Source organism: Colossoma macropomum, unplaced genomic scaffold (assembly GCF_904425465.1).
Source record: "Colossoma macropomum unplaced genomic scaffold, Colossoma_macropomum, whole genome shotgun sequence".
NCBI classification, from domain to species: domain Eukaryota; kingdom Metazoa; phylum Chordata; class Actinopteri; order Characiformes; family Serrasalmidae; genus Colossoma; species Colossoma macropomum.
In genome coordinates, this window is record NW_023494802.1 from 5,977,538 (window position 1) to 5,998,170 (window position 20,633).

At 37.0% G+C, this 20,633-nt stretch overlaps 1 protein-coding gene across 3 annotated transcripts in view; it reads left to right on the forward strand.

Annotated features, from left to right (window-relative positions):
• Positions 1-20,633, forward strand: part of hbs1l (HBS1-like translational GTPase) — a 39,139-nt gene that overhangs the window by 10,554 nt on the left and 7,952 nt on the right. For 2 of the 3 annotated variants that reach the window (XM_036590722.1, XM_036590725.1), the window contains 6 exons: positions 10,226-10,334; positions 14,704-14,927; positions 16,492-16,657; positions 17,588-17,705; positions 19,689-19,835; positions 19,979-20,053. In XM_036590722.1, the coding sequence (XP_036446615.1) occupies positions 10,226-10,334; positions 14,704-14,927; positions 16,492-16,657; positions 17,588-17,705; positions 19,689-19,835; positions 19,979-20,053 (839 nt within the window). Of the gene's footprint in view, positions 1-2,989; positions 3,009-10,225; positions 10,335-14,703; positions 14,928-16,491; positions 16,658-17,587; positions 17,706-19,688; positions 19,836-19,978; positions 20,054-20,633 lie in introns of those variants that run through there. The other variant, XM_036590724.1, reaches the window with a different exon arrangement.

Sequence of the window (20,633 nt, forward strand, 5' to 3'; positions counted from 1 at the left end):
AGTCACAGACTTATTAACTCTATCTGTGCTGAGACAAACGTGGGTGAAAACAGGAAAGACTGCTGTTGTATTCTCATGGCCCCTCTTTCTTTCTCCCTCCCTGTCTCTCTCTCTGTCTCTTTTTCTTCCTTTCTTTTTCTTTCACTCTTTTGCACTATTGACACTATCTTTATGCCATCTGACCATCTTAGTTTCTCCTCACCCCCCCCCCTTTTTTTTTCTCTGTCGCTGTTTTCTTGCCACCTACACAGGAAAAAGTGACTCTCTCACAGCTGGCCCTCTTTTGCTGCTTTTTTTCAACTTTTTGCACTTTGTGGGTTTTGCTAAAATGTCGATATGTCATGTTCTGTAGCGGTGCAAAGTTCTATAAATTGGTCATAGTGAGAGAGAAGCTAAAAGCCGTAAAGAGGTTACTGACCTCTTCTTCAGACCACACATAGTCATGCCACCATTCACTTGCAGTCATTAACCACACTCTCTCTTTTTTGCTCTTCAAGTTAGTAAATTAATTGAAGACGGTCTGAAATCAGTACCTTGCTCTTTAGATTGACTCTGGGGATTGCACACATTTGTCAGAGCAAAGTCCCTAGATGCATCTTAACCTCTTAAACCTTAAGGAGCCATATCTACACTGCACTCAAGTTACTTAGCACAACATAACTTGCATAATGGTTTTGTGGTAGTGATCAAAACATAAGATTAATAACTAAATAACAAGCTTGCAGTTTAAACAGCCCATGTCCTACATTTTTTGCATGTTATTTTTTCCTTGTGGCCCATATATAACGTTTGTTTGTTTTTTGTGTACCACAAATAGTCCTAATTAATTTTACATGACCATTTTCCAACCTCTCTTTATGCCTTAGAATTAAACAACCTGTTTTTAAGACTGTGCCTTTAAGACTAGGTAAATGATCTCTGTTTTGATTGGCTGCCCTGCATTGTGCCTCTTCACTCTTTATAACTTCAGCGTGGGTGGGCGGGGCTAAACTGCTGTAAGTTGAATAAGTGGATATATGTTAATCTGTTCGTTTTTGTGACATCACAAAAACAATTAATTCAAAACTCCCTGTTTTGGCAGGTTAGCTTTCACATAGTCATATGCACATGTTTGGATGCCGCTGGTTAAATTACATTTTTGATTTTGTAAGTAAAAAAAAAAAATACAACATCCTCCACAGATAACACATTTCTGCACATGTTGATGCAAAATTACTGTTTATTTGCTGAATTTAACAAATTAGAAAAAAAGTGTGCAAAAGACTGCATATGGTCCACATATGAAGCTACCAATTTTTATATACTATTTTAAAAAAGCTGAGAAATATTCTGTTTTCCATGATATAGACTCTTTAAGGGAATAAAATGAGTTTAGTGGGTTATAAACACTTACATGAGTAAATGAATAGGAGTTAATGGAATAGTTTGACCATGTTAATGTTGCTGACAATGAATGTAAGGCAGTAGCTGCCAATAGCATGTTATTTTCTTAATGCTAGCAGGTGCTGTTTTCATAAATTATTAGCAGGATCTGCATTATTGACAATCTTTCCTTTAATGGCTATTTAAATATGAGCAATTACTTCAATCGTTGTATGAATCTGTGTCCAGTGTTTATATTTTATATGGGCATTTTAGTGAAGGAGTTTAACATGTTTAAACTTAACTGTGTTAGCGTGTGTACAGTAGAGCTGAGTTAACCCTGCGTGTGAGAATATCTGAATTGTGAGCTGAGTGTTTGGGGATTCCCCGCTGTTCTGAGTCAATGGTACTCTCATGAAAATTGAACTGACATGGAAAATAAGGATGTTATAATGTGTGGCAGATGGGGAGAAGATACAGGTTGTTTTTTGTTTAAAAGATCAGAGTATTTTTCCTCTTTTTGTAGCACTCCTTCTCTGTGGAACTTGTGTCACGACAGCTCCCCCTCCTGGATTATAGTCCTCTTAGTTTCTTTGTAGTCTGGTTAAGCCCTTAGTTCCAGGTTCTCAGTTATTAAATTTAAGATTTATTCTGTAATTGCTATGAAACTAATGTATTTTGTGTAGTTATGAATAATGGAATGGTGCGCTTGTGTACAGACAGTCCTAGACTACATTTTCTTTTTAATGGAGTGGAGTGTTGTGTACTCAAGGACTAGGCTTAATACCTGTCCAGGAAACCAACACTTGTACTGTAATTTGAGTGTTGGGGAATTATGAACAGTCGTATGCAAAGGTAAAATTACATTTTTGTGAAGTGAAAATAACAGTAACTACAGAGAACACAGTAAAATATGCACAGTTTTTATTTATGTGCTGGGTTTAATATATTTGGGGAAAAAAAAATAAGATTTTAATAAAATTTACCTTAGCTTTTGCCCAGGTCACATTTTTAACGTTTCTAATATGTGACGTTCAGCAGATCAACAGTAATTATGTATTTAAATTTGTATGTGTACCGGTTGTGTTAACTTGTTTTCTCTTAGAAAATAAACAAAATATGTAATTTGGTGCTCCAACTTTTGCATACGACTGAACAATCAATAATATACTCCCATGACCTCATCACCATGGTTTGACCCTATTCAAGGGCCGGGTCATATATATATATATATATATATATATATATATATATATATATATATATATGTATGTATATATATATATATATATGTATATATATATATATATGTATATATATATGTGTGTGTGTGTATGTGTGTGTGTGTGTGTATAGATTTTATTTTATTTTTTGATGTGTTGAGTGCTCTGTGTCTCTCACTCAAACAGTAATACTGATGATCTTGGTCTCTTCACTTGTCACCTCTTACTCTTCTCCAGCGAGGCAGTGAGCAACTGACAGATAAAAAAATAAAAAAAGATGAATTGGTAGGATTAGGCTGGATCAGGTCTCAGCCGTGTTTGACTAGGCTTGGATCCGTTTTCCTAGGAAGAGGACATTTACATATCCTGCTGGGTGTGGGTGTGTTGGGGTGGGAGCGTGTGCCCAGGCTACAGAGAGAGAAAGTAAGCAAGAGAATGCATTTCTTTCTTTTTTACCTTCTTTGGGCTGTTTCTTTAAAAATGAGTTTTCTTTGACACTATGTGTGTGTGTGTGTGTGTGTGTGTATGTATATATATATATATATATATGTGTATGTATGTATGTATGTATGTATGTATGTATATATAAGCCATTTGTGAAAGCCACACCACCCACTAACCAGTAACCTACTTCATCATGCAGTGAAGAGCCCATATTTTTTATTTTTTTCTTCTGTTATATTGTTTTTCCTGGGATTTTGGGTTTGTATATCAAAAATGGTCATTGTTCATTTTACATGACATTTTCTGTTAAAATTAAACAGGCTGTTTCTGTTACTGTTTCTTTTAAGACTGATATGAGCTCTGATCCGATTGGCTGCCCTGTGTTGTGTCAATGTTCTATGCGTTCAGAAAAGCAGCCCAGACTGAAACACTGCTTATAACTTCAGTGTGACTGGGCAGGACTAAACTGCTGTAAGCTAAATAGGTTGATATTTGTAAATGAGTTGTTTTTTGTGGCATCATTGAAACTGTGAAATCAAAACAGACGGTTTTTGCAGCTTATTTTTTAGATGTGGATTGTATGGACTGAGGAGGGAATGGCTTTGAAACTTTAAGATTTTTTACGTAGCTCATAACTCTTATTTCATATATATGTAGATGCCTTTCATGACATCACAAAAGGAATCCAAAATTAGATACTTTTGCAGCTTAATTTTCATACAGTGCCTATATGGACTGGGTAGTGAATTTTGAAACTTTAAAAGTGTGTACATGCTACGTCAGATCTGAACGTACTGTGTCAAAAAAAGTTTTCAGTGAAATGGGCTAAAGCTGGGCGATATGTAATATCATGATCCTCTAAGAAATTTTTTGATATACGATATGTCTATTTTTTCTGACATCTGATCAAGTTGATTTATATTCAGCATTTAACACACTGTGCTTCACTGAATCCAATTGAACATGACTAATTATTCTCTTAATGAAACAAGCAGTTGGTCAGTGTTCTAGAAGTGCTGACGATATTCACGATATACTCAGAAAACATACTGTGATGTAATTTATTACAACAACGATAAATGTTGTCATATTGCCCAGCCCCCCCCCCTTTTTTTTTATTTTTTTTATTTAAATGCAGTTTTCTTCCCAGTTCAGTCCAGTTCCACACTTTAGCTAAGTCACCCCTTTTCACGTGATGCTACCAAGCTGGGAGGTTTCGGACTAGTACATGCTTCCTACAAGTCATGTGAAGCAATGCTGTATCTTTGCAAACTTGCACTTAAGCCAAGTCACTGGGCAGCTCAGCACGCTCAGAAGAGATCACTAACTGCATCAGGTAAAAGTCGTCTGCATCAGTGCCTTTGCAGCAGGCAGATGTCATGCATGTTTGAAAATGGTAGACGTTTTAGGACATCCCCAGACCACAGCGTCAGGTTTCAGACATGAGATGAAATGGCTTCAGGTCTCAGGAAAAACACTCATGTCTTAGGTCTGTAACAGTTGGACAGGCGAAACATCTTCACACAAAAATGCATCAGGCTAAGCAGCCACATACAAACTGCCTCAGTAAAGTTAGCACCACATTCACAGTTCATTAAAGATGATAATGTAATTGATGGTGATGGTAGATTACAACCACAGTACTTATCATTCTTGTCCTAGCCTTGGACTAAACTGCTTGGTATTATATACTTACAGTATGTTCTCACTCATTCAGGGTAACTTACAGCATTTTTCACTTTCAGTTTGTGCATGTTTGTACAATTGTAACACGAATGTTGTGTCTGGAAATGTGAGTGACCATGTTCACGATAGTGTGATAAGATGTAGGTGACTGACTGTGTGAAATGTCTGTGTACATTTATTGGTGTGTATCTGGAGAGTAGATGTGTTGTAGGTGTGGTGAGCTGTGTGTGTGCAGGTGAAGGATTATCTCTACCCCCCACACCACTTCCTGGCCTTGTGGCTGTGCATGCAGAGTCAGGTGTTCCGAGTGTGTGTGTTGGAGAGATAAAGGTTGGTTTGCTGGGTGCGTGTGTGTATATGTATGTGTGGATAGTGCTTGGGCATGGGCGTGGGGGGCAAATGTCATTAGGAATACCTTACTCTGTGGTTAGTCAAAGTACATTAGCACAGTCTGGTTGAACACATTATATCTAGAGCAGGGTTAATTTCAAATAATAACAAAGTTACTGGTGAAAGTGCTCACTGACAAAGGATTATGTTTTAGTGTAGTCAGTTATAACCACAACAACAAAAATCTGCACCATTACGATATTAAAACAACCTATTGATGGTAAAATTATGACTAAACAAAATTTCATTAAAATAAAAATGCATTATGCTCTTTGTTCTGCTTTATTCGAATACTTGAATCCTAGGCATACAGCCATATACAAAAGTTTGAATTGAAGTGAGAAGTCAAAACATGCTTTACAGGGAACAAGCTTAAATATGGCGTTTGTTGGTAAATTTTAGTGCATGTTTTTGTTTATTTGCCGAGTTGAATGTATTGTGGGGGAAAAATAAAATACAAGTATAAAATGTGCCAAAACATTTGCACAGGCAACATTTGCTTTCCCCCCCCCAGAAGTGTTTTCTCTATAGAGCTGATGTGTCAAACGCAAGGCCCGCGGGCCAAGTACGGCCTGTGGCACGTTCCGGTTCAGCCTGCAAAATTATTTAAATTTTCTATTAATATTAGCCCATTACACCATGAGCTGCACTACAGTTCCCAGCATGCACTGCAGCATTATTAGTGCTTCCACCCCCTCCCAACAATGATCTATGGGACTGTACCACAAAAACAGAACAAAAAAAAGATGCCAAGCAAATGGGCAGTTTTAAAAAACCTACTGTAGATTGTGGACATTTAAATAGGTCTAACAATGAACAGTTAATTACTGTTATTAACAGTAGTTGTTTTATATAAAACAATTTGTTTTTATTTAAAATGATTTTTGAATCATTCAAGTATTCAGTGCCTATTTTTTGCCATTGTAGTTTTGGCATATTTTGAAAAAACAATGGCCAGTTCAAGTCATGGCAAAATGTTGATTAAAAATAAAATAACACAGCTAGCCTGCGGATTTGTTGAGATTTTTTTAATATGGCCCTTCTAGTGCTTGAGTTTGACGCCCCTGCTATACAGGGTAATTAACTTGCGTTCCCTTAGAAACTAACTAAAAATATGTAACTTGACCAGGGGTGCTCAAACTTATGCATACGGCTGTACGTGGTAATCAGAGTAGTACCCGTCACTGCCAGAGAGCCTGACAGAAGAACGTCATGACAAAAAAGCTAATTTAGTAGTTTAAATACTGCTGAGGTTAAATAATAGCCATCATTAATTGAAGCTTTTAAAGTGCAATTCTATTGATTTTTTTTATTTATTTTTTTTTATTTTACTGTAATTCAATGTTTGAGATGTAAACAAAGTCATTCAGAGTGGTTTGATGTGAAATGGTTCTTGGTAGAGAACCTTACTGACTCAGATTACTTACAGTGCTGTTGGTGGGAACCAGGGGTCACCATGTCTACAACATGAAAATAGTCATTTTATTTGCTTTCTAAAACCACCAATGAACATTATCAACATTACTCAGATAATGTAAAATAGTGGTAAATCTGGAAAAAAAAAATATTGCAGATTACTGTGCATGCACCCATTTTGCCTAGAGTGCGTTTTAGGAAAGAAACCTCACCCTCAGAGCTATTGTAAAACAGTGTCTTATGCATCAGGCAGTGTGTTCATGACTGTTTTGTGTAAAAGCTTTTAGGTAGTTTTTAGAAGCATAAAACTGTTATTGAAATAAACTAAATTATCTGGTTGCTGCCACCAACATTTGTGACCAATTCTGCCTCTTTAGAATGGCGCATTTCACATTAAACTTCTGAATGGCTGTTTACATTGGAGTGATTTAATTAAGAAACTTTTAAAAATCTGTGAAACTTGTTCCTCACTCTTACACATCTTGTTTTGGACCCAGATTTTTCTGTAAAGCTGCTTTGTGACAACAACTGTTGCAAAAAGCATTACATACATAAACTTTGACTTGACTTGTGTACAAAAGTGGTTTTTAACAGAACCATCTATTGAAAGGTTCTTTAGAGAACAAAGTGTTTTTATGTAATAAATCCAAAAGGTCCAAGAAATATCAGATTGGTGCCATCACTGGTCATTTTTTTTGTCCACTTGCATACAGCACCACCTTTTATTTATTTATTTATTTATTTTCTAGTCAAAATGGCCAATAAGTGCAACTTATTCGTTTTTCAGTGTCAGAAAACACATTTAACAAAAACTTAAACAAAAGACTCAACAGCTTAGTGTATGTGTGTCCACACTTCTTCTAAGAAATCTGCAGGGATATTTTTCCACACATTCAAAGTCAGTCTTACAGTCCAAGTAATCCCAATTACAAATTCAATGATGTTGAATTCTGGACTCTGGGATGGTCGGTCCATTGTTCTGAGACCCCCAGCAGCTTCTTCGTTTGATCTTTATTTTGTCTGTCTCCTTTTCTCAGTGAGGGCTTCTTGACAGCTACAGCTATCCTTTTAGACCCATAGCGTTGAATTGTCTTCACTCAGTGGAAGGATAGACAGAATCATCTGTGAATTTTTTTTTTTTTTTAAAGAACTGAATCGAGAGTGGAGCTTGGTTTTCGCCTCTCTTGCAAAGATAACAGTTATGCTTATCTGATGGAGAGAGTTTTGGTGTCTACCAGATCTTGCATGTTTGTTAGGAGCCCCATTTTTTATGTATCTTTGAAGCAGTTTTTGAACTCCAGTCAGGAGGAAACTTTTTCCCTTTTTTCCTCTCTCTTCCTTTCTTCCTTATGCAAGTGTATTATTTTATCTTATTCCTCAGAAATGTCTCCTGAAGAATGAATAACTTGTACTTAACGGTCACTTTAACATGAAATTAAGTAGTTTGCACAGTACTATATGCCTGCCAAAGAGGGCTAAACCTTTTCAACCTGTTTTAGAGTAATAAAGAAGAGCACATCTTGAAGAGGGGTAGGTTGATGGGGCTAAAATAAGCAAAGAACATTTGACTCTTTTTAGGCTATTTTTGACCTTAGACAAAGATTGAATCATTTCAGAACGTTCTGAAGTGTATTTCAGTGTCTGAGTTCTCGAGAATGGTGATGGAGGAGGTTTCAGAACTGAGTAGTTACTTTTCTTCCCAGGTCAAGTGTGTGTGAGAATGTGCGAGTGTGATGCGGTCAGCTTTTTATCTGCGCAGTTATCCTGATGAGGTATGTGTGCGTGTTCATCTTATTGAACGCATCTGCATGAGGATGCTATTATGCCATTGGTGCACAGTCAGTGTGTAACTGCTGTTGACGCGGGCACAGTTAACACTTTCCTGGCCAGAGCGCCGGTGGCTCAGAGAGAGATGACTGGCTGTGGGTCTGAAAACTGACTCTGCAGTACTGGTATGACACACCAGGCAGAAAGCCCAGTTACCTTAGAGGGAAATGCTCTCTTTCACTCTTTCTCTCTCATCCTTTCCCGTGTTCTTGCTTGTCACTTTTGTCTATGTAGCTCATGACTCATGAATTTCAGTAAGTGAACGAAACTAACACGGTACATCAAACAAGAGCTGACCATGTGTTTTTATATATATATATATATATATATATATATGTAAAAAACGGTGGGAACCTCCTAAAACACTCTGTTTTAAGAGTGTCCTCAAAACCTTGTCTATTTATTTATTTATTTATTTATTGGTATTCGATAGTGTCAGCTACACTTTATATTGTATGAACATTTAACGATGAATTGAAAGATGGTACAGATGGTACAGTTGAAGTTAAAAATTCTTTCCCTTCTTCTAAAAAGTTACTTTTTCAGAGATACAAGTAGATTATAGCGATGTAGTCAAGAGACCACCCTTCATTTATTTAATTTCCAGTCAAAGCCATGTATATCTACAAGTTATTCGTTTTTCAGCCTCAGGAAAATAAGCACAAAACATTCGGTTTCGATTTACCAAGAAATCTGCAGACATATTTTCCATGCTTCTTGTAAACACTTTCAAAATTCAGTCTAGAAGTTGGTTGGTTCTCACAATCCAGTTGATCCCAAACACGTTCAGTGATGTTGAGGTCTATGCTCTGGGGTCTGTCCATTGTCCTGAGAACTCCAGTAGCTTCATTTAGTCAGGGCTTTTTGGCAGCTACACATCCCTTCAGACTGGATGAAGACAGTGGAAGGATGGAAACACCTGTGGATTTTTTTTTCAGATCTGAAGCAGCTTGATTTTCTTCTCTCTCAAAGATAAAAGCTTTTACTGTTTAACTGATGGGAACAGTTTTGGTGGTCTACCAGGTCTTGCACTGTTCTTAGGAGTCCCATTTTCTCTGTAGCTTTTAATCATTTTTTGACCACCAGTTTTGGAAACTCCCCTGTTTTCCTTAGGCTGTCCCCTTCTTTGTGCAAATGGATTAGCTTTTATGCAGTCTCCTGAAGTATATTCTGAAAAATGAATAACTTGTACTTAATGACTATTTTGACAGGAAATTAAATAAATCATGGGTGAGCTTTGACTGCACAGTACTAATAATTAAGAGCACAAACATTGATTTATAAATTTGCTGATTAGTTGTATCCAGTCATTTGTGCCTCTTTCATAATGGAGTCTATTAATGAATTGACACTTATACATCCATTTATGTCTCATCTGAGTATTATGGTACACATTGGGTGGTGTGCTCAAATATATAGGAAGATTCACTATCATCCTTTTTCCTGTCAAAACAGCCATTTTATTAAGTCTCAGCAAATGCCTGTGCACAGCTTTGATAGTTTTTTGTTGCTGTTTATTCCAAGGCTACTGAATAAGTTGCTACTCATTATGTGTCTCTTAATTATGTCATTCATCGTTATGATGAGATGTTGTGAAGAATGACTCAAAACATAGAAAGAACTGCTTTTCTGATGTCTCACCGTTCCTGTGAAGGCTGGGAGAACTCAAGTACTTTCCATTGTTTTCCCCCCTTTTATTTTGTCGTCCTGTTCTAATCTAACAACAGTTCTTGTTGTCTTCCAGATTGTACCACCATAAGGTGGTTCCCCCTTAATACCCTGGTAGTGAGAGAAATTAGTGTTAAGACTGGGCATCGAATGATGCTCTTCAGGTTTTGTATGGGTCTGTTGACGTGTATTGTTTTTCTCTGATGTAGCTAAACCCCGTGAGGCTCCTGAGAGTCGTCTGGAATCCGAGGTAGTTCCTAAGGTCGCTCGAATGACTGTCTCTGGCAAGAAGCAGACCATGGGCTTTGATGTGCCAAGGTAGGCCTGTTGTGCTTCAGTTCAAAAGCCCATATCCTACATTTTTCTGAGGTCCTCTTATGTAGTTTTATGTATGTAAAACAGTTGCCATTAACTTTTTTAACATGCCCTCTCTTTATTCCTTAAAATAGGCTATCTTAGTTACTATGCCTCCACATCTGATGTATGTAAATGATCCCTGTTCTGATTGGCTGCCCCCTATTGTGCTTCATTATAAAAACAAAGCAGTCTGGCCTGAAATACTCCTTATAACTTCAGCGTTGATGGCCGGATCTGGACTGCATAACACCTTAATAGTCCAGGTTTATTTCATGCAAGGGCTTATTATTCAGTAACTACAGAGACTTCAATGCAAACTAATGGAACAATTCTTAGTTTATAGAAGTGTGTAATAAAACTTGGCTTGTTAAGAGGTTAAGTGTGAATACGGCTGAATAAGCATGTCGATTTGTGACGGCACAAAAACAATTAATTCAAAATGGGCCAGGTAACTTTCTGTATATAGACTGGAGTTTGACAGGTACATTTGAATGATGTTTACATACTACATCAGACTTCAGTAAAAGCAAGGAAGATGTTTTCAGTAATATGGGCCCTTCAAATAAGCTTGCACATCATAATTTGTATATTGTTTAACATACAAAAAAAAAGTCATTACTCATTGACAAGCTGCTTTAGTCATTTTTGGTAACCCAAAGTTTTATAATTATTTATTTTTTTATTATTTAAGATAACTTAGGTGGCTCACAGTTTGGAGGCAGTTACAGCATGTGCATTAATTAATGGTATTTGACCTCAACTTCATATACTTATTTTCTCACAGACAGACAAAGAACCATAATATACTTTTAAAATTCATCAGAACTTTCATATTTAGTCTGAGGAATGAGAGTGAAATGTAAGCAGGACAACATGTTTGTCTGCTCACTTTGCATTCTGGGACAGTATTAAAACCGCAGGAGTGGCTGCTGCCTATAGATTATTCAGATGAGCACACACAGTCGCGCACAAACCCGCAGGCTATCACCTCCACACCTTAAACCACAGACCACACCCATAGGGGAAAAGTAGGGGGTGTGAAGAGTGTTGGGGTTTTGCAGGTGGATGTACTTTAATATGTACACTCACATAAAACAGTCATACTGTAGAACATTCTATTGAATATTTAATAGCAGTCTTGAGCTGTGATAGTTTAACAGGAAAAGGCAGTAGTGTTGAAAAGAAACCTCAAGTTGAAGTTCATACACACTGCAAAAATTGGTATCTTGGCAAGTGAAATTATCTTAAATCTGGTTGATATATCTAATCTCTCTTTTTGAGATTGTTGTATGTTTATTATGAGATTACGTAACCAATTAGTTTTATTTATTGCTTGTTTTAAGTGGTTTTAGTAAGTCAAATCATCTTATATTTTGTTTGTTGTGAGAAATAAGCTTGAAACAAGCACACTTATCTGCCAATATAGTAAGAATTTGACTTACTAAGATTAATAAAAACAAGAAAAAATATCTAGAAATGTTAAATAATCTTATAATAAGCTTAGAACAGTCTCAAAATGAGAAATATTAGGTATATTGACTAGATTTGAGATTTAACAATGTCCCTAATGTTCCTGTTTCAGTGAGAAGGTATAGAAGAAATGTATTTCTTTTTTATAGAGTTTAAAAAGAACACTTTTTAAACAATTTATTAAAATCTACAAACAGTTAATTAATTATTTCCTGTTTTCTAGATTCTAAACATTTATCTATTCCCATTTGTGTCACCATTTCTGTGATTCTGAGTGGGGCATGTCTGCCTAAGCGACAGCTGATACTTCACTGACACATTCATGCTTTTATGACTGACAGATTTTAAAGGGCCCATATTATGAAAGTTTTTTTTCCTCACTTTTTTTTAATTAAGGGTTTGATGGGGCATGTAAACATTCTTAAATGTTCAAATTTTCAAAACCATGCACATATATGGAGACAAAGCTGCAAAAACAGCCTGCTGATTTCACTGTTTTCATGATGCCACAAAAGCCAATTCCTTTACATATATCCACCTACTCAGCCTACAGCAGTTTAGCCCCACCCTTTCACAATGAAGTTATAAGGAGTGTTTTCATCCTGGACTGCTTTCTGGATCAAGCATAATACAGGACAGCCAGTCAGAACTGAGGTACACATACATTTACGTATATCGGTGAGGAATATTAAACAAAAACAGCCTGTTTAAATGTAAGTGATAGAGATTAGTTGGAAAATGGTTGTGTACAAATGAATGATCATTGTTTTCAATCAAGAGAGAAGATAAAATACAAGAAAAAATGTAGGATATTAAGTTAGTCAAGAAGGCCACAGCCCTGCATCTAGAGCAGATTATGAATAGCATCTTTACTAGAGATAACACTTTTCTGATAACAATACCAAAACTTACAGCATCAGCCGATACCCATCCAATACTTTTTCTTAAAAAATTGCTAAGCTTTTTAGAGTTTTACTTAGGATGAGCATCTAAGAGTAGGCTATCATGCTCAGACACGATCAATCTACTACCCCACAGGAAGAAATACACAGCTTGCGCAGTGCGAGTGCTATTTCAGGATGGATTTCTTATAAGACTGGGTCACATTCTTTTTTTTTTTTCTTTCTCTATTGAGCATGTTGTGCTGATGTCGGCCTGATACCAATATTAGTTCTGTGCCATCTGTGCTATTTACAAATGTGAATAGCCTTGTTAACAATAAAGTTGCAGTTTAAGCACCACTTTAAGCATGATGCATAATGAAAAACTATTAAGTGCAAAAACATTAGTAAGAGCAATTAGTGTGTTTGCAAATCTAGGACAAGGTTACTAAGCCCTGATCTGAATCATTACAAAAGAAACAGAAACAGGGTTCTGAGATTAGTGTAAAAGGTTGGCTTTCACAAAAAGTATAAGGAGATGAGTGAGGTCATTTTGGTTAACATTTGCCCTCTAGGCCTGTGCTTGGTGACTAGGCCTGTCATAGTTATTAAGTAATCATGTAATCGTAGTTATTTGAGATAATTGCAATTATTGAAGCTAACCGCAGTCATTTTCCAGAGTCATTTTCCACATTCATTAGATTTCACAGTCATATTAGTAATAGTAATGCTTGTTGATTTATTAACATTTTTAGCATGTGTGCTGGCAGAATCAGTGTTTTTGCTTATGTTTCACCTATGTGAAGAACATGTAGGTTTGCTTAACTCCACACATAATTCTGTGTAACTATACATATTTGTGTGAACATGCACATTATTGATTCTACAGTAAAAGCAGTGTTACTAGGTGAATATAGCTAGCAAGTAAGGTGGCTTATCAGCTAATCTAGGCACTTGGGCCTTGTTTCTTAATAGTTGCAAGCAGTGAACAAACAAGGACAAAAAATCGCCGATCACATTCAACTGATAATTATCATCGGCTAAAATTTCGTGATAATAATAGCCCTATCGGTGACTGTGAAACAAGGTACCTTGGTAATAGCCTCTAGTGATGGTAAACTTGGTAAAATTGATCGTGGGTTTAAAATCCTGTTGTTCATTCACTGATTTATTTCACACAAGCCGCAGGAAGACACTAGTGCTGCCACATATAAACATAATTGAACTTTTAAACATGCCAGGTGAACAGATGGCTTACATTAATATTACAATTATTCTACCTAACATAGATGAGATTGTTGTAAAATGTGGCTGTTGAGCTGTGCTTGTTGAACCCGCTTGGTGCTGCAGGACATCCCACCTGTACAAAAAGCAGCCTCTGGTATGGTGTACATGTTAGAGCATTCTCAGAATACAGTGGCATGTTTCAGACAGCAGAAACATGACTTCAGTCTAGGGAAAAATGCATGAGTAAAAACGTCTAAGCTTGTACATCGGGTGATATGGTCTCAAGTTAAAAGGCTTTGGAGAAGGTGTCATCAGGCTAAACTTAAAGGGCAACATACTCTAGGATGGCGAAGTTTGTGTGATATTTGCAATTATTACTAAATTAATTATAGTTCCACGGCCAAATTAAAGATGACGGTATACTTCAACCACACTTTTTACTGAGCTGTGCTGTTATTGTGTTGTTGTCATCAATATTTCCAATTCTAATAGTGTTAATAATGTAAATTAGCTTCTCTAATAACCGCCTGTCTTTTACAGTGGAGGAACAATTTTACATCGAAAAATACAAAACTGAACCCTGAACTGTAGCTTTTAAAGTTCCATAAACACTGCCATATGTATCCAAAATCATCTCTAATGATGTGTTAAGGGAAGCAAATAATCTATCTAATCCTATAACAAAGGAAGGTAATATTAGATAAAGGTCATATGAGCAAAGATAACATTGGCTTTATTGTGTCCATTTACAGCTCTGATGAAAATGGCGTTACCCCATCTGCACGGAGAGGTCCAAGCCCAGAGGTGATGACAGTCCCTGTCTTGGAGACACCATCTAAACCTGCCAGTGTAGTAGAGGACTCAGTGACCCCTACTCCACCACGCTCAGCCAGCAAAAGCAAACAACAGCTGAACATCCGGGCAGAGCTAGAGCAAAGGCAGGGGGGGAAACCACTTCTCAACCTGGTTGTCATAGGCATGTACCCACGTGGCTCTCCATCCATATGTGTAGTCCATCCATTAATTTATCAATATATCAGTTATTTGTCATGTTGCACATAGTGTTTGGCAAAAAATCAGATGTACTCAGTTTAACCTTTTTCCCAGTTGTAGTCAATCAGCCAAGACGTTTTGCTGTAGCTACGAGGCTAATATTGCTAACAAGTAATAAAAGCTTACACCTCACCTCTGCCAGTTGAGCTAAGTGCATCTAAAAACCTTTAGTTGTTAACTAATCTCTGACTAACTTGCTTATGTGTTTTCTGACACTATATGTTTTCAATAAAATTGGACAAAACGGTTACATGTCTAAAATAGTGCTGGTAGTAGTTTTGTTCTTACATTTTGTAGAGTGTAGGTATAGATTTTTATAGATAGCAGTATGTCATACAGTGTCAGGAACTATATTAGCAAGTCTGTTTGGGATTACATTATAACTCACTATAACTCAAGTCTGTTTGGGATTACATTATAACTCACTATAACTCAAGTCTGTTTGGGATTACATTATAACTCAATGAAGATTTATGTGTACAGTTTGCATGAGTTGATTTGAAATAGCTACAAACAAGACTATGCAATGTTGGGGACCTCTCTGGTGGAAATGTGTAATTGCACGCAACATGGGGAGAAAAACATTTTGTAACATTGGTTGTGCTTCAGGTCTGTTTCCTGAGCAAATAAGTCTGATGTTTGTGAGAATGTTGAAAAAGTATTCAAATAGAACTCAGTCAAAACTTGCTGAAGGATGTGTCTTCCAAGGATGTAAGTGAATGATCTACTACTGTCATCAGATCTTAATCAGTGTAATGTTGACTTTGCATTTAAGTACTAAACATCAGACTCTCTTTGAGCCTGTGCGTGTGACGTTAATACATAAAAATCACATGATGTGGTCTGGAAAACTACAAAATCTGACCCGTCTCCTCTGACATTTAAGTTATTATTTCGGGCTTTACAGTTTGACCTTGCAGGGGGACTCAATAAGGCTCTATTTTCAATTTCTCCAGAAAATAAAAGTACATAGTGCAAGACTAACAACTTGATGCAATTTGAGGCCTCTGTGTAATGATTTAGGCATGCTTTTTGCGCAGTGCCATTTGGTGGGTTTAAGCTTCTGTCAGTTGATAACTACATTATCCTTGTAGCGCAAGTACAAATTATAGAAACAAACTTCAGGCACCAAAATGACTTTGGTGATCACCCACATCTTTAGTAAGGGGAAATTGTGACTTTTGCCAAACTATTTTCTTTTACCCTGCACCCGTCTCCCGCCCCCCTAACTTTCAGTGCAAGTTAAAGTGAAGAGTTTTTATTCCAAGCTCCATTTTGGAGCATTTTTACTGATCCGTTCATTATAAAATTTTCACACAATGTAAAAGGCAGCTGATATTTTCAAATTGAAAAGAAAAAAAAAGGCAAAATGGTAATTTTTTTTTGTTAAAACATTATCTTGTTCTACAAAATATTCAGTTTACCTAGAACAGTTGGTAAGCAACTAGTAATTGCTTCTAACATTTATTCTGCATGTATTCACGTAGGTCATGTGGATGCTGGTAAGAGCACTCTGATGGGTCATCTGTTATACTTGTTGGGGAATGTGAATAAACGGACCATGCACAAGTATGAGCAGGAGGCAAAGAAAGCTGGAAAGGCCTCTTTTGCCTATGCATGGGTACTGGACGAGACAGGAGAGGAGAGAGACAGGTCAGTTTGACAAATATGCATGTAATGTACTCTCGTGCAAAAAAAGGGCCAAGCCCAAAATATAATGTTTTTTCACTGATGGTCAGAGTCCATATTTAAATCCTATATTGAAAATTGGGTCTCACGTTGAAAACAAACTAGTTTGACAGTGTTTTTAACAGTTTGAAGTCATCAGTGCACAGTGGAAAAATATTGACTTCGATAAAGACTTTCTGCAACCCAGAAGACTTCAACATTAAAACAAATGCAAAGGAAAAATATCTCATAAGTTTTTTAATGATTTTTTTTGTTAAGATCATTAAAACTTAATGTTTTGCCATTTTGGGCTTGGCCCATTTTTTTTACTTTAATGTATATCCACAGTCATAGTGGGCAATATGGCCAGAAGTCCTTATCTTTGTTACGTGAGGATTAGTGGTAATCGTTAGTACTTGTAGAACATTGAACAGCTGCATGGATCACAAGAAATACATGTAGACCAGTTATGAAGAGTCTATGAACAAAAAAAGCTGTGTATAGTAATAGTGTCTGTTTGGATGTCAGCCCATTGTGATCATCATATTTGAATAAATTTCCTCCTATTTCTTCGGAAATATTTAATTTACAAACAAAAAAGGTCCGTTTTTCCTATTTCTTCAGAAATACTTAATTTACAAACAAAAAAGGTCCGTTTTTCATTGTTTTTTTTTTTTGTTTTTTTTATAGTGCTTTGTTAGTGCTTTTCACCGGTTCCAACTTGTTTGCAAAGCCCCAAATAACTGAGCCAAATACATGTCATAATACATATTGTGTACAATAAAAATGTCTTTAACTAATGTGATGCTACATTTTTGTCATATTGTGTGGTTTGTCCCACCTTCAACAGAACAGCTCTACCATATCTTGTTTATATTTTTAAATAAGTGGTCTTTCTTTCTCTCTCTTGGGCAGAGGTGTGACCATGGATGTAGGGATGACCAAGTTTGAGACCAACTCCAAAGTTGTGACTCTGATGGACGCGCCAGGACACAAAGATTTTATTCCCAACATGATCACTGGAGCGGCACAGGTACGAAAACGGTCCCCCACCTCAGCTGACCCCGCAGGCCTCATCGTGAGTACTGCGGTTTTTGCCAAGCGTTGATGCATATGCGGATGTTTTTGAGAAGGAGCTTAGTGACTCTGCAAAATTTGCTGCTGAAAGTCTCAATGAAAGCTATGCTTTGTGGGATTAGGGTGCCACTAGCTGCAGAGCTCTACATATGACTGTGTTCCTTGTGTTTGGGTTTGGGTACCGCTGTGCGAATGAATGAAATTACTCACATTCTACTGGCCGGATTCACTCATTTCCTTGTGAGTAACTGCTGACTAAGGTGTGTTTTGTAGAGAGAAAGTGGTTCTAAGCGTGTGGGCGTGTGGGTGTGTGGCTGTGTGTGCACCAAGAAGGGGGTTCAGCAGGGAGAAAGTGCGTGTGAGGACGGGTGTACGACTATGGTTAGGAGGGTGGGTGTCTGGGTGAGAGTTAAATCTGACTAATCTGATTGCCTTGAATGACTAGGCAATTTGCAGAGATTAAAAAAACAATTAAATTAATGATCATTAGTCCTATTTTTAACAATGAAGGTAGTTTTGTAAAATGAAAAATGCAAGACATATGGTAATTGATGCTCCCCGTGGAACCTGATTTGAGAAGCATTTCTCGAAATACTGAAATGCAAATGTGTGTGGTTGTGTCTTTTCTCAGATCATCTAACGAAGATTTTTGGAGAGACTCTTCGTTTGTATATTCAATTTTGGTAGATTTCTTGGTGAGATGCACAGACTGTGTTTCTTTTTGAGTGTATAAGCAGATTCATTTTGTGAATGCTATGATTAGGCAAATTAACCACCATCTGAATTGGGTTAAAACCCTTGTTTGCAGCTGTTGACTTTTAAAATCCCAAACATAATGTGAACTGATGAAAATAATCGTAATAAGAACTAATTAAGAAAAAACAACAAAACTGATAAGAATTCTGGGAGGCTTCTTCCAGCAGTATCATATTCATATTATAAAAGACTCTGAGTCTATGCTCTTTGAGTTTAAGAAATTTGACAGTTGTCAACTGATAATCATTTTGGTAAGTAAAGCACAGTGTAACAAACATTTTTAAGTCTAATGTTTGACCAATTAAAAGTACATCAGTCATTATTACTTGCACTCATTGGAATCCTTGGAGGCCTACTATGAGTTTTGACTGGTTTTATGTTTCAAAAACAATCATTTTCATTTCATTTTCATCAAGTTCATTTTAAAAGGGCCTATTCCCAACCTCTTTATCCTTTAGAATTAAACAAACTGATTGTGACTGTGCCTTAAAGGCTGATGTATGTAAATGACCTGTCTTCTGATTGGCTGTTGTATATTGTGCCTCATTCAAAAAGGAGACTAAGCTGAAACAAACTTTATAACTTCAGCGTAAATGGGTGGGACTAACATACTCAAAATTATTTTATTTTTCTGTTCGTGGACTGTATAGACAGAATGAATGGTACATTTTGAAACTTTTAGATTCTCGTGTTTATCGTAGTTGTAGTCTATTGGATAATTCAAACCCTCTAGAATGAATGAAAATGTTTGCAAACAAAGGGTCTTACTAAGCACAAAATGCACAAAAGTTGTTCAGTTTGGCTTTTAATATACATAAAGTCAACGATAATTTGGGAAAAGAACATGTTAGCCCAAAGATGTCTCTGGTTTTCGAAGCTAAGGCACCACCTGCTGTCTGCTTACTGTATTTACTATCTTTGGCCTAGGTCCCTTTGTAGAATTAACTGATTAACTGACCATTCTGGCATACTACAGTCAGCATTCAAGTCTCAAGCCTGAAAAATGGATTTAATGAGCTTAATTTAAGGAGAATAATCCAATTTCAATTGCATTTGTGTTACAGTTCAGACAAATTGCAAACAAAGCTTAGCTGGCTAAGCAAGAAGTCATACTTTGTGAGACAGACCCCTGGTGGTGGATGTGTGCGTAGAACTCTATATATGTGTGCGTCTGTCTTTGTAGGCAGATGTAGCCGTTCTGGTGGTGGATGCCAGTCGGGGGGAGTTTGAAGCTGGGTTTGAAGCAGGTGGGCAGACAAGAGAGCATGCCCTCCTAGTCCGATCGCTCGGCGTCACACAGCTCGCTGTTGCTGTCAACAAGATGGACCAGGTGGGTAACCATGGTGACCACAACGATGCATGATTACCATGGCAGTGTCAATCATACTCCAGTATGCCTCTGAGAACTCAGCCAGTGCCTTTCTCCCACCGCTTGTGCTTACTTATGTGTGTTTCTGTGTTTGATGAACTCAGGTGAACTGGCAGCAGGAGAGGTTCCAGGAAATCACCTCCAAACTTGGTCATTTTCTGAAGCTGGCTGGGTTCAAGGTAGCACCCCATGCGGTTCCATTGAGTTACAGTTGTTGTGGTGTCAGCATGTGGTTTGTTTTTTAGGCCACAAAGATTATCAGCTCGTTTGCACACATCACGCTGAATGTTAATTTGTGTGTGTCCACCTCAAATAAGCTTAGCACTGATTTTATCTTGTGAATGATTCATTTTATACCAGTGTAGTTCAGAAAACCTCCTGTTCTTAAATGACTGCAGCTTCAGAATACCAGGAAACCAACAAGGCCCCAAAACTTTGACTTGCAGTTTTCTGATTATTATCTGCTAAGGTGTCCTCCATATTCTAAAGCATGAAAAGTAATACTGTTAAGTAAAATGATCATACTCTTAACACTACTCATAGCTGTAGGGAAACACATTGTTTTGATCCTGTATTATTTGAAGTTGAATAAATGAAATAGCATTTATGTATGTAGATTACATCGATCACTTGGCCACTGTAGAATTGAAAGGCCTTTACTTTAGTATGTAGATGACTACGACTTTTGAGTCCTGCTCTGTACCTACAGCTTGTGGGTAATTGCCTATTTTTAAAGGATTTCATCACATTATAATGATG